This window comes from Sitodiplosis mosellana, unplaced genomic scaffold (genome assembly GCF_009176505.1).
Source record: "Sitodiplosis mosellana isolate CC-2019 unplaced genomic scaffold, AAFC_SMos_1.0 Smas_scaffold_1, whole genome shotgun sequence".
Lineage (NCBI taxonomy): Eukaryota > Metazoa > Arthropoda > Insecta > Diptera > Cecidomyiidae > Sitodiplosis > Sitodiplosis mosellana.
This window is the reverse complement of record NW_022595244.1, coordinates 12145919-12160130: the sequence shown is the minus strand read 5'-3', so window position 1 is coordinate 12160130 and position 14212 is coordinate 12145919. Positions and strand designations below refer to the sequence as shown.

The 14212-nt window shown below is 34.6% G+C and overlaps 3 protein-coding genes across 3 annotated transcripts; 2 read left to right on the top strand and 1 right to left on the bottom strand.

Moving 5' to 3' along the window:
* Positions 1-150: 150 nt before the first annotated feature.
* Positions 151-2592, bottom strand: LOC129580486 (glucose dehydrogenase [FAD, quinone]-like). Its single transcript, XM_055470946.1, has 8 exons — positions 2344-2592; positions 2155-2283; positions 1191-2087; positions 826-1111; positions 642-764; positions 539-565; positions 355-460; positions 151-287 (listed from the first exon to the last, which is right to left on the bottom strand). The coding sequence occupies exons 1-5, from the start codon at positions 2477-2479 to the stop codon at positions 713-715; spliced, it is 1500 nt and encodes a 499-aa protein (XP_055326921.1). The 5' UTR covers positions 2480-2592; the 3' UTR covers positions 151-287; positions 355-460; positions 539-565; positions 642-712.
* Positions 2593-6591: 3999 nt separating this feature from the next.
* LOC129580485 (sialin-like) lies at positions 6592-9223 on the top strand. The gene is made up of 10 exons (XM_055470945.1): positions 6592-6875; positions 6947-7173; positions 7248-7307; positions 7368-7503; positions 7572-7717; positions 7818-7931; positions 7997-8167; positions 8237-8453; positions 8543-8781; positions 8849-9223. The coding sequence occupies exons 1-10, from the start codon at positions 6857-6859 to the stop codon at positions 8978-8980; spliced, it is 1461 nt and encodes a 486-aa protein (XP_055326920.1). The 5' UTR covers positions 6592-6856; the 3' UTR covers positions 8981-9223.
* An 816-nt stretch (positions 9224-10039) lies between these two features.
* On the top strand, positions 10040-12255 carry LOC129580484 (putative inorganic phosphate cotransporter). The gene is made up of 9 exons (XM_055470944.1): positions 10040-10070; positions 10140-10348; positions 10448-10646; positions 10704-10849; positions 10913-11026; positions 11176-11349; positions 11432-11648; positions 11710-11948; positions 12023-12255. The coding sequence occupies exons 1-9, from the start codon at positions 10067-10069 to the stop codon at positions 12137-12139; spliced, it is 1419 nt and encodes a 472-aa protein (XP_055326919.1). The 5' UTR covers positions 10040-10066; the 3' UTR covers positions 12140-12255.
* Positions 12256-14212: the final 1957 nt, after the last annotated feature.

Sequence of the window (14212 nt, the reverse complement as noted above, 5' to 3'; positions counted from 1 at the left end):
CGGAAAGAAAGCAAAACGTCAGAAAAATTCTAAATCATTGCTAAACATCGTATGAATATTCAAATCTGAACTATTATTATCAATTGAGTATTTATTTGTATTGAAAAATGATTTATTTGAAATAAATAAAAAAAACATTTCATTTTTTGTTGAATGTGAAATGCAAATCATTGTTTACAATGGTTTGAATAATGTCGATTAAGACCAGGTTTCTTTAACCATATCGGCAGCCTTTTCACCAACCATAAACGTAGCAGCGTTCGTATGCGCCGCCGGAATGTCTGGCACTGAAATTAATCGTTTGACTTGCAGTTTTTTTTTTCATTCAACTTATTTGCTCGAACTCTGACTTACTGATTGAGGCATCGACGACTCTTAAATGACCCACACCATGCACTTGTAACTTTGAATTCACAACGGCTCCCGTATCTGTTGAAGGGCCCATTTTACATGTACCAACCTATGAATGGAGAATTTTATCAGTCATTTTCTTCCTTGAATGTCAGAGTGTCAGATCTGTTTAGGGAGTTGAATTTACTTGGTGTTGTATTGAGCTTGTGTAGCCCTAAAAATGATAAAAAAAAATGCTTTTACTAGTAAATAAATATATCCAAGTGTCACATAAAATTGTTTAAGAAAACCTGGATGCAGCATTTCCAATACAATCTTGAACCAAATGCATGCTTTTTACAGCCCAAAAATGGCCGTGGATTCAGTTTGCTGTTGTATCGCTGAAAGCTTGTAGATTCGCCCAATTTGTGTGCCTAACAAAATTGGTTTTCCATCATTTCATTTCAAAGAAAGTTACACTGAAAAAAATCTCACCAATTTCGCTCCGGAAACAAGAGTCTTGAGATCATCGGGATGCTCAAAGTAATTCGGTTCCATTTGGGCCATTGAAATGGGTTTGTGCTTTTCAAACTGATTCTACCTCGACTTTTCGGTCGCATTAATATGGGCACTAGACTAAATGCACTTGCACCCTTGATATCACCATAAACAGCATCCACGAATTCGCTTGATAGCCCCATAACCCTGGATGCTGCTCCATTTAAATATCCATTCAAAGCTCCAGGCGCAAACACAAGTTCAATGTCGGGATAATCTTTAGCTGCAACAAATTGATTTCAATTATTTTCTTACATCAACAAATTTATATTGATTTTCATGATGACTTTAGGGGAAAAAACCTAAGGTGGAGTTTGGTGTCTTAACAAATGCCAAGCCTTCAGCGCCAGGTAGAGTAAACGGTCCATCTCCATAAACGAAGTATCTGTATGGAGCCGTTAATCCCTCTACACTTGTTTCGCTTATTGTCACCGAATCATTAACAAGAAATGCTAGTCCAATTAAACCGACATGATCTTGTAGGTTGTATCCAACATTCAAATTTTGAACGACGGGTATTTGATGTTTCTGTAAGTGTTCTGCTGGTCCAATGCCAGACAGCATCAGAAGTTGAGGTGATGCGATAACTCCCGCCGATAATATCACTTCTTTAGTGGCATTAACTCGATATCGCTGTCGATTTTTGACAAATTCAACACCATAGGCTACTTTTGTTTCCGGATCAATAAGAATTCGAGTCACCCAACTGCGCATCGATACGAAGAGATTTTCTCGTTTTTTGATAGGTGTTATGTAAGCTTTGGCTGCTGATAAACGTTTTCCATTCCGGGTAAATGTTTGAACTTGTGAAAAACCCAACATATCCTTGCCATTTGGATCATTCACTTTGTATCCCAAATCTTTTCCCGCCTGTAGGAATAAGTCTAGCAATTTGCTTCGATAGGCGGGATGCTGAATGTCAACGTTTCCCTCTGTTCCACGATATTTTGACGACTTCAATTCTTCGATTCCAATTCGTTCGAATTTCTTGAAATATGGTAGCACTTCGTCGTAGCTCCATCCATCGTTTCCAGCTCGAGCCCAACCATCGAAGTCATCGCGATGGCCTCGATTGAAAACCATTAAATTTATAACACTAGTTCCTCCAAGAGCTCTTCCTTTCGGCCAATGACACACGCCATCAATCAAGTGTAGACACGCTTTTTTCGCTCGTTCAGTTTGATATCCCCAATTGTATTCTTAAACGATATCAATTCTATTTTAAAACGAATTATGTGAATAAAAAAATGCCAGAAAGAAGTATACTTGTGGCCAATGAAATGGCACTTGTTAATGGGATGGAATTTAAGAGATCCGATTCTTCGTCACCAACTTCCAATAGCAACACTTTCCATTTGGGATTTTCACTCAGCCTATTGGCCATCACGCAACCACCTACAAATTATATCACATTTAATATCACAACATTTTTTATAGATTTCGTTCACGATCAACCTGTTCCAGCTCCTATGATAATAAAATCCATATGGTCGAATGTCCCAGTGTCATGTATTTTATAATCAAATGCACTGATCCATTTTTCTGAACAAACTAATGCGAAAAACACGAAAAATATCAAATTCACGCTCATTTTTGATCTCTAGTGATTTAATCTTTGATTCTAACTTTAAGAAAACACTGTCGAATTAATTGCAACGCTATAACAATAAGCGTCCAGTCGCGTAAGTGTTTCAATGTGAACTGTACTTGATCGCTGTAGCATTTCAACTGTGCATTTCAGTCAAGACAAGTGTATGACAACAACTGAGTAAGCACTAAGTAGTCGTTTTAAAATTCAATATGAAGCCAAATGAATTCTCAATGTTAGTAGTTCACGGATATAACAGCATACAAAATGCAAAACATTCTAAATGATTTGTTTTTCAATTTTGAGTCAAGTTTAACTCCAAGAGATTACACTCATCTTTCTTTTTGGTTGAATAGTTTCATTCAAGTTGTCTGCTCAAAGTGAGAAGTCAAAATGCACATTTTATATTACACAAGACCTTAAACTTTATATTTTCGACTAAACATCCACTTTTGTGGTGTTCACACTTTTTTTAGCTCATTTCGAGCACATGTAACTATATATGCTAATGAACACTATCATTGTATCTGATACTACACACCCAGATCAAATTATTCTTGTGTTTCATGCGACAAAACCGAACTGGAGTCGACCTGGATTTAATGCAGCTGAATCGTTAAAGTTTTATTGATTCGCCCTCAACTCAAGAGACTATAATACAATCTCCTAAATATGATAATTTTATCATCACATTATGTTTCATACACAACACGCAACGATAGGTTATTTCTTCGACTCCGGGCTATCCATGCGTAATAGAATTAATAAAACCCCAATTTGGTGTTGTAAATGAATGGGTGAATAATTCATGGATCTCATAAGATCATAATCTCATTAAGGGATTCTCTCAAGTATGCATTCATATGCATAGAACACGTTCACAGACTTCATCTACATTTTTTTCAAGTCTGAGTCAAGTTTAATGACAAGAGATGAGTATGAAATTTGGTTAAATCGTTGCATTGAACTTGTCTATTCAGAATGAGATGGCAAAATGTACACTGCTCAATATATTTTTTTTTTACTGGAAAGTGTCGTCGCTCCCAGTTACATGACTTTACAGTTTATACACTGTTCGTAATTCAGCTTGAAGGCATGGCATATAGTGTAAACATAAACAACAAATTTCTATGTTTATATTTATATGTCATAGTTCTTTCAGTAATCACTGTGCATTTGAAAGTGTTAGCGTGAAATAGAACGAAAATGTGAAGTAAATTGTTTCGAAATTGGTACAGTCGTCGCTTAGATTCGTTTGGATTTCATAAGTTTTTTTCTGCACAATTAACCAAAATAATGATATCAAAAACAAATCAAACAAATTTAAATATACTTTCTCTAAATCGTAAACAGATTCAATTGAATCAAAATATGCTTAGCAATTAGAGTTCGTTTCGCTGAAATTTCAACTCAATGCACGTAAAACTAATGGTTGCTTTTTGATGCTTATTCTATTTAGTTATGACTTTGTATGATAGCTGCTTACCTCGACGGCTATGGCATTTCATGAACACTTTACAAACACGATTATTATTTAGAATATGTTTCTTCGAATATCCAAAGCTTGTATTATAGCATTAGTCCTTATCGACTGTAATTATAATGATTGTGGTGTAAGTAAAGCTCACATTTAGTTTGATTTAAAAATTTATTTATTTTTTAAGTTTATTTATTTGAAGAAACAATTTTTTTTCATCATCTTAGCACAAAAAAATCCTTAAAAATTCCATAAATTCAGAGAAATCAACTTAATGATAATTTTTGCATTTTCAGCGTTCTTTTAGCAACATTTTCTCAAACTATTCAATGCATGTGAATCCGAAATACAATTCATTTAATATAACAATCTATCAGAATCCATCGCGGTTTTCGTTTTTACTAAATATGTTCACAGCGTTGGAAACAGTGTTGCGTACGCTTAATTTTGACCTCACAACAACGCACGGAAAGAATTATCAATTTTTTTCCCCCATAAAACGTACGATTATTGCTCGTTTATGGACAAACCGACCAATGAATTTCTAATGTTGTTGGTGCACGGTGAATTGTCTAAAGCCGGTCTTTGGATGCAAAAGTGTCCAGTACAAAAAGTGAGTGCTTTCAATTGGGTGCTTTTTTCTCAGTATTTTTGAAATGAAATGGAATCGTTCGATTTATTTTTCATTTTGTAGAAAGTTTATGAAGCACGCAATTTCACACTGAACGTGGAACATTTTCCATTATTCACACCGGAAGCGAAGTATAATGTAAAAATTTCTTGGTCAACTAAAATGAATGGCAGCCACGATGACAAGTCGCATAAGAAAATTGATAAGGGTGGTCATAATGCGTTTGAAAATGGTTTTGTAACGGAAAGAATAGTGTGTTATAAAATGCACTCTTTTAGAAACTAATTGACAGATTTTGCCTGCACTAACATTATTAGTGTGGAATAATTCTCGAAATCGTCTTATTGATTTTCTTTGCTAGTTAATTGAAATTGTAGGTTGATAAGAATCGTTTTTGTGTTTACCCAAATAAAATGTTCACTTAAAATGAAACATGCACACCAGTAAAGCTGCATACGTCAGCATTGGTATGTGCAGGTGTCGTTGAGTATAAAAATGGGAATAGAGATATGTTACAGAAAGAACTTTATGTATTACAGTATTCATGTAGGTATGTGTATTCATTTATTCATTTAGTTTTTGATTCAATTTAGTCTGTTTTTATGAAATATTTCGGCTGAATTCCTATAGATAGAATTCTCTTTCTTTGATTTACTTCCAGCACTACGGTACATCTTGTCGTATAATTCAAAATGAAGCGAAGCCACGACCATCGCTATCTGTGCATGAATTGGTTAAGAGTTGTACTTCGTAGCCATAGTAATATGCGTCCATTATTATTTCCGTATAAACTGAGTTATATACCTTTTTATTGAGGTATAAAATACCTGAAGGGTATGGGATGAGGACATGGTACATTTGGTGACAGTTAGTGTGCTCGGACGGTTTGAAAGTACAGTCGAAGTGAAACGTCGACGCCAAGCAATCGGGGAAAAAACGTGGCGCCCAATAGGCTGACAGACTCCAACGGTTATTGCATTTATTCTCCAAAGTTTTCGATAAATATTCAGTAAGAATTGAACATTGTTTGGGTAATGGAATCAAATGGATGCATAAAATAAGATATTTAGCATGCTGTTATGGAAGTGGGTCATGGCTATGCTGATATTGTATCAAGTTCATATTGCAGAAATGCATTAACCAGAATTGTATGAATATCAAGTTGGAATATGGATAAATATTTGATTATCGAAACGTCAAACGCATTTTCAACCAATTCGATTGAATGATTGAAGTTGCTATAGGTAAGAGAGAGCGAGAGCGAGAGAGAGAGAGAGAGAGAGCAAGATGCGATTCCTTAACTAACATTCATTTTCGACTCCCCACCTGAAATCAATTGTTTACAGTGAAAAACGTACCGCTGATTATTCGCAGGGTCTCTAAATTCATATGTGGAACAGGTAAATTATCCAAAACGCCGCAATGTATGCAATTAAGTTCACTACAACCAAAAAAAAAGCCACACGCTTAACAGTGCAATAGATAAAATCATTTTTAATTTATTTCCATTTAACGATCATTCATATATTTTTCACTGAAATTAACGTCATAATTAACGACAGCATTAATGTATGACTTGATCGTCCTTTAAATAGAAAAGTTTCAGATACTTATCATACGGCGAATTAATAAGACACTTGCAAAATAGATTCATTCGGTGAAAAAGTATAAATGTTCAATGAAGTTCTAAGTTTGATTCCATATCATTTGCCAGTATCGTGTCAGAACATTTGCTCTTCTGTCGACTTATATCGGGTATAAGATTATTGTTTTGTAAACGATATACAATTAGCTGTGTAATTGTTCTTTGGTGTGAATTGTGTGTAAGCCATAACCGCTTGACTTTTGTGAAATTTGTGATGATATACATTTGTTGTACGCATTGTTTAAAAAAAATGTAAGTGATAATGACCTTGATTATCTTATCATCATTTAGCCATAGCACTCGCAATGAAAGAGAACTGTAATATATCGAGTGAAACGGGAATCTTCGGTTCATAAGAGAATTTCGACATCCGTTCAAAGTTTGAAATGAGTGATGTGATTGTGGAAAAAAAGTGTTAGTCTGAAAATTCTCGCTAAACTCACGTATTCTTTTTTCGTTCGAATTTCTTCGCAGCCTCTATCGTATATTCAATCATTTCTGGTTTCACAGCTCACGTTTCCTAATGAAATAATTAATACAATTTTATATGGTAATTTGTAGCGAAATATTGAACGAATGCATTGATTGCATTGTTTAGTTAGAGTTTCACCGTTTAGAAGAACAAACATGAAGTTCCTGTTTAAAGGTAAATTTTTTTCCAAATTTTTTTCTAATTTTCACAAAAAGTTTTTGTCATATTCGGTCAAAAAATTGCAGTTAAACAGCGATATGTCGTCGTTGTGATGGTATTCTTTGTAATGGCAACTGTGTTTGCCCTACGAATGAGTTTTCCCATCGTTCTCACTCAAATGGTTTATGTGCCGAATATCGTTTCAAATACAGAAACAAACCAATCAACAAATACGGAATTAATTTGCCGGATTGAGCATCATATGATTGAAAATGGCACCAGTCACGAGTCAAATTCAAGTCAATCAGTTCCGGTAATTTTATCTTCAAAAGTCATCAATTCTTCTATATTTTCTGTTAACAAATGAATTGCGTTCCTTTTCACTAGATTCCCGACAGTGATCGTTATTACTGGTCGCAGAAATTGCAAGGAATGATGTTATCATCAGTTGAGTCATATGTTCATAGTTAAGAATATATAAATATTAAAAATTCAATTTTTTTTCAGTTTTATTGGGGCACCATTCTTTCTGAAATCCCCGGTGCTATAATAGTTCAACGAGTGGGATCGAAACTTACGCTCTTGATTTCAATTGCATTATCAGCATTAGTTACAGTATTAACACCCTCAGCGGTTCAATATGGTGCAAATTGATTTTGCTAATTAGCTAACTAATTAAATAACTCAAACAAATAATCTGAAATATTTTAGGTGATTCCAATGGATTGATTGCAACTCGTGTGATTCTGGGCTTTGTTCAAGGGCCAACATTTCCATGCCTTGCAGCATTCGTTGTCCCATGGTATCCCATCGAACAGCGTGGGAGATTATTGTCAATTGGTTACATTGGCATTTCGGTACGTTCATCATTGACAAGCCATCTGAAACAAATACTATTCAGAAGTTTGAAAATGATTGCCGCTATAAGTTAACGTAACACATTTCTTTCATTTCAAGGCCGGTGGAGCTTTCTCTACTTTTATTTCCGGGCTATTGATGCATCATCTGGAACGATGGGATGTTGTCTTCTATTTTTTTTCCGCTATTCTGGTGCTTCTAGGGATTTCATTTGTGAGTTTTACTATCTGCTTGGTGCTTTGTTGCATTGTGTTAATTCCACGATAAAATATCGTTAGGCATTCATCTGTTACGAACTTCCAAAAGACAACCCATTCATATGTGACGATGAAAAAGAATATTTACAGCAAAAAATCGACGATTACGAGAATGAACGAAAAGAGTTGCCGTCCACACCATGGTTATCCATTCTTAAAAGTTCTCCAGTCTTGGCACTTATTCTATCTACCGTAATTTAATACAGATCTTTTCAATCGAAAGAATTTTCAAAATACTGACTCAATCGAATTTGTGAACAGGCTTTGTACTCATGGTCATTCTACATTATAAACACAGACCTACCGAAATATTTGAATGACGTACTTCATGTGTCTATTGAAAACAATGCAGTGTATTCATCGGTGCCGAAGATTTTAAGCATACTTGTATCTACCGGTTCCGGTTTTCTCAGCGATCTAATGATGTCAATGTGGCACGTTAAACGTACTAGAGTTCAAAAAATTTTCGTTGTATTGAGTGAGTGTACTTGAACTTGATTTATTTTATGCGGCATTTAAATCGTATCTTCTTTACAAACAAAATCATTTTTTGAATACTTTTCATAGCTTCAGTTGTACCTGCAACGTTTTTGATGTTTGCCTCTTATGCCGGCTGTCATGAAATACTCGCTGTAATTCTATTATCCGTTTCAATTGCCGCACATGGATTCAATTCAGCCGGCGCCGCCATAAATCTTTTTGATTTAAGTCCAAACTACGTGGCACCACTAAACGCTGTAATCAATAGTCTGGCTACGGTTGTCGGCATGTCTGCTCCTTACATCGCCGGACTTCTAACACCGAACGTAAGTGGCACATTTAAAATTATTTCAAAACTATGTTTTAAACGGTTTGTTTATCTACAATCAACAGGCTTTGTTATCCGAATGGCGTATGGTGTTTTGGATTACTTTCGCGCTACATTCATCGGAGTCGATTATTTTTACTATTTGGGGGTCTGGAGAAGTGCAATTGTTCAATTCACCGAAATTCAATCCAAAATAATAACATTTGTAAATGGGTTCATGTGTGGTTATGTTATTTCACAACACAACTACACATCTATGGAACTATGGATTGAGTGATTTTGGCTGAAAGAAAGAAAGAAACTAAGCTATTCGGAAAGGTTTTTTTATATCATTGTGTGGTTTATTAGATCAAATTTTATTCGTTTAAATAAGGTCATCTTCCATTGGACGTTGTGAATGTAATCGTATACAAGAATAAAATATTTTACACAAACGCTTTTTTATAGACTCTTTTTCTCTATCATGTTTCAATATTTAAACTAATCCTATTGTACCTTGAGTGAAGAAAAACGTTAAAGTGTCTCAATAAATGATCACTGCGAAGTAATACGTTCCGAGGTATGATTTTTATTTTTTAAACAACAGACTGTGAATATTTTACTAAGAAACTTTCCGTTTGTTTTTACCAGAGCGTGTTATGAGCTGACATCAGCAGCACTAACTAACGTCAGCTGCTGATATTAGCTGCTGACGAGTATGCGTTGCCTTGTTTTAACGCATTTGCAGTACAAAATTCGTATTCCTTTCTGGGTGCCAAGTCAAGTTTCATTTCAATTTTGACTTGGCACCCAGAAAGAAATACGAATTTTGTACTGCAAATGCGTTAAAACAAAGCAACGCATACTCGTCAGCAGCTAATATCAGCAGCTGACGTCAGTTAGTGCTGCTGATGTCAGCTCATAACACGCTCTGGTTTTCACTTTCATTCGTGAGTCCCGTTTAAAGCCAGTCGTGATTGAGACTTACATTTAAAATAAATAATAATATTTATTTGCGAACGTTCTCGGTAAACATACTACCATCATCAGGCGAGTTTGTGAAACTAAAACTAAAAACGATAATAAAATTTGAACATTGCTATAACTGATACAGTTGTCTCACGCATTACTTGTTTTTACTTTCATTTATATTCCATTTTATCTCGTTTGTGTTTCGATAACGAAGCCGTAAATTTGGTTATTGACACTTAAATTATGACAGACAAAGAAAACACTTCCTAATAAAAAGCTCATTTGATGTCTAACATTCATGACGTGAACATCGAAACAACAGCTCCGACAAAATGGGTAATTATAAGTAGAATTCAATTTGAACAAATTAATTTCAATAATTTTTATTATGTACACAAATTTCAGTGCAACAGAGGTTTGTTCTGGCGACGATGATGTTTCTTGCCCTCGGCGTAACATTTGCCATTCGCATCAGCTTTTCGCTTGTATTGACACAGATGGTTTACATTCCAAACGCGAATGCGAATGCAAATAATGGAACAGCTGATCCGAACGGTCAACAGATCTGTCCAATTAAAGACGAATCGACATCTCCGAATCAAACAACCAGTTCGGTTCGTAACAACTTCATCAAATGAAAAAAGACTGACATTGTTTCACATCATCACTTCTACCTTTTTTTTACGTTCGTTCTCTTCCGTAAATGAACTTAGGTTGGAGACAACAGCAATCGTTTTCAGTGGTCTCAACAGTTGCAAGGCATAATTTTATCATCGTTCTTCTTGGGTTATATTTTAAGTGAGATTCCAGGTGGCATTTTGGTGCAAAAATATGGTGGAAAGCTTGTCTTATTGATTACCACCTTCTTATCGGCAATTGTTGTTGCGTTGACACCTTTTGCTGTTGCCCATGGTAAGTAATGCATAACTATATCACTATTTACACATATTTATGTACGATTTCTTTCAGGTGAAGCTAATGGGTTGATCGCAACGCGCGTTTTGGTTGGATTTTTACAAGGTCCTTTACATCCATCCTTATCTTCTTTTGGAATCTCATGGTTTCCAATTGAACAGCGCGGTCGATTTAATTCCATGGTTTTTATTGGAATTTCGGTAGAGAGTTTCGTGAATCAAGTCTCTGTTTTACAGAAGATTAACGAGATTTACATTTTGTAGGCCGGGAGTTTTATTTCTTCATACCTTGCTGGTATTGTTATTTATCAAACCGGCCGATGGGACATGGTATTCTACGGGTTAAGCGTTGTTACTGCTGTTTGGTGTTTGTTTTTCGTTAGTAACATTTTGCACTTTTATTAGAATTTTTTCACACCATGGTTTGAAAATAATCTCACTACATGTTGAAAAAAAAATCGCTTGTTTAATGCGGTAAAAATGTGATGAAGGAAAATTGGTTTAAAAACATTTTCTTTAAATAATAGACTTTCCTGTGTTACGAACATCCCGATGAACATCCATTCATAAAAGACAAGGAAAAATCATTTTTGAAAGATAAAACGATCGGTTACTTGGAAGCAGACCGTAAAAATGTACCGCCGACACCTTGGAAAGCAATTATCACCAATACTCCGGTGATAGCATTGCTTGTGTGCTCTGTAAGTCTTGATTTTGCTTTGTTCAAATAAAAATCAAACTTGCTTTCATTAGATAATTGCCTCTATAAATTCGTTTTGATAGGGTTTATACAGCTGGGCGTACTATGTTGTAAATTCAGATCTACCAAAATATTTAAATGATGTGTTACACATTCCAATTCAGAAGAATGCTGTTTATTCGTCTGTGCCGCGAATCGCAAATATTTTCGTTTCGATATTCTCCGGTTTCATCAGTGATTGGATGTATGTGCATCGTGGCGTCAGTTTAACGAACATTCGGAAAATATTTGCTGCTTTGTGTATTCAACTTTGAATAACTTTTGAACAGAACAATTCCACTGAAATTTCGCTTTATTTTAGCTTCATTTATTCCATCGATATTTGCCATTGCTGCATCTTATGCTGGATGTGACGAGCTGCTGGTTGTAACTCTGTTGACAATATCGATTGCCGGACAAGGTTTCAACTCCGCTGGTACAATTTTGAATCTATTTGATTTGGGTCCAAACTACATTGGTCCATTAAATGGCATTGCCAATAGTGTATCATCAATTGCGGCTCTTCTCGCACCATATGTCGTTGGCATATTGACTCCACATGTAAGCTTCAATAAGTGATTGATTCATAATTTGTGTTGAACGTAATTGCTCGTTAAAATTTACACTCCAAATAGGCCTATTTATCAGAGTGGCGATTAGTATTCTGGCTGACATGTGCACTACACCTATCGAAGACGGTTATTTTCACAATCTGGGGATCTGCGGAAGTTCAACCATTCAACTCACCATAGAAAACTCCCAAATAATCCCGTTTGTAAATGTGTTCCAAATTTCCTCTTATATGATGTGAGTCATATCGCTTTCAAAATTTGTTCAAGATAAGATTATCTTATTAGAGTCATTTGAATAGTTATGAGAAAAAAAAGCTGAAATAATCCATTAGGAAAGATTTTTATCAACTTTTCATTTTTGATTGCCTGATGTTTGTTTCACTTTTTTATATTTGAACAGTGATACGATCTATAATAATTATTCCAACTATAATTGGATGAAATCATCATAATTTCTTGGTTGCACTTGTTTTCTTATATAATCCTATTTAATCCACGTGACAAACAATTCATGATTGAGAATCAATTTGAGCCTAGCGTTTATACAATTATTATATCTTATCTTGCTTAATCGGGAACATTCGACATCTGACTTTCAAGAAAGGAATATCTGCAATTCGGTGATTTGTTGAAATTTTCTATCGAATCAATATGTTGCCGCAACAAAAAAATTGTGACCTTTTCTACAAAATTATGTGTGATAGTAATAAATCAGAATCGATTTTTCGGACGAACTATTCCAAACGACTGAATATCGTCTAAAATCTTTCATGGAGCATCATTAATTTAATTTAAAAAATATTTTCATGGTTCATTCAGTTTTTTTTATATGTTTATCGAGGTTATTCTTTAACACATTTGGTTAGTAGAATTATTCCGATTCAAGGTTTTTTTAGTTAGTTCTATAGAATGTTTTTCATTGAATTTTGTCACACATTCATAGCACTGGCTGATAATTTTCGTGCGGTAATTTCATCATAATATTTACGGCATTTATGGTATTATAAGAGTTATAAGTTTTAAGAGATAACGCATAAAGTATGTGAAAATAGTGATGATCAACTGGATGAAAATATCCAAATTCCAAGTTTATTTGGCAACTTTTGGAAGATCTAATTTGTGTGTGTTGTGGCAAGAATTGGAATTTAGATTGGCGAAAATAAAATGCAGAATCTTCAAAACACACATCCATGAAATGTATCCACGAAATGGATGATTCTGATGATATAATAATATTCGAGCATACTTCCATCGAAATATTTACTTTCTCTTGTACAAAGAATCTTTTTTTTTTTCAATAAACAGCTGTCCAAAATACGACGTTTTTAAATCTTGAAAGAGTTTTATACCTGCTAAAGCAAAGAATCGTGCTTTTTGACAGATGTACTAAATTGAATGTTCCCCTCTAGTTGGTGATAATAATATCTCCTCGCACGGTTCTGATGAAGATTTTATTTATTGTTTATCCAATTTTATACAAAATCACGTTTTCATTCATAAACCCAATTTAGAAAAAAAACACAGTTATTCCGACTTTTTGCATGCACAATGCCTAAAACATGAGAGTGAAAAAATAATAAATCTTGCCGATCAGTACGAAATCAGAGAACACACGCTTTTAACGTCGGCAATGGTATCTGTCAAACTTTACGCTCCCTATATACCCGTATTTAGACTCTCAGCGTAAAGTTTGACAGATACCATTGCCGACGTTAAAAGGGTGTGTTCTCTGATTTCGTTTTGATCGGCAAGATTTATTATTTCGTCCCGTGTTTTAAACTTGATGATGACAATATTTTCATTTCATGTTTTAGGCATTGTGCATGCAAAAAGTCGAAATAACTGTGATTTTCTTTTCTAAATTGGGTTTATGAATGAAAACGTGATTTTGTATAAAATTGGATAAACAATAAATAAAATCTTCATCAGAACCATGCAAGAAGATATTATTATCACCAACTAGAGGGAAACATTCAATTTAGTACATCTGTCAAAAAGCACGAAAAGGTTTGAAACTCTTTGCTCCACAAAATCATGGAAGCATAGTCACCTTGCAAAATTGTTCTTTATCAATTTTTCATTGCGTTTGAAATTATTCGGAGTAAAAATACCGACAACACCGTAACGACCCAGACACAATGAGATTAAGTGGAATAAAAGTAGTTCAAATTTAGATTATGTAATGGCTGTATTTGCATACCGATAAGCAAATCAAAGAAATAACGAACAAGTGTAATTAAATGTGAGTAAAAA

Excerpts from the sequence above, each read along its gene's own strand:
- LOC129580486 (XM_055470946.1), bottom strand. The coding sequence starts at position 2,479 with ATGAGCGTGAATTTGATATTTTTCGTGTTTTTCGCATTAGTTTGTTCA. Across the intron at positions 2,088-2,154 it reads TGCCATTTCATTGGCCACAA|AATACAATTGGGGATATCAA; the intron begins GTATACTTCTTT and ends ATATCGTTTAAG. Across the intron at positions 1,112-1,190 it reads GACACCAAACTCCACCTTAG|CTAAAGATTATCCCGACATT; the intron begins GTTTTTTCCCCT and ends AATTTGTTGCAG.
- LOC129580485 (XM_055470945.1), top strand. Across the intron at positions 8,168-8,236 it reads TGGCACTTATTCTATCTACC|GCTTTGTACTCATGGTCATT; the intron begins GTAATTTAATAC and ends ATTTGTGAACAG. Across the intron at positions 8,782-8,848 it reads CCGGACTTCTAACACCGAAC|GCTTTGTTATCCGAATGGCG; the intron begins GTAAGTGGCACA and ends TACAATCAACAG.
- LOC129580484 (XM_055470944.1), top strand. Across the intron at positions 11,027-11,175 it reads CTGTTTGGTGTTTGTTTTTC|ACTTTCCTGTGTTACGAACA; the intron begins GTTAGTAACATT and ends TTTAAATAATAG. Across the intron at positions 11,649-11,709 it reads GAAAATATTTGCTGCTTTGT|CTTCATTTATTCCATCGATA; the intron begins GTATTCAACTTT and ends GCTTTATTTTAG.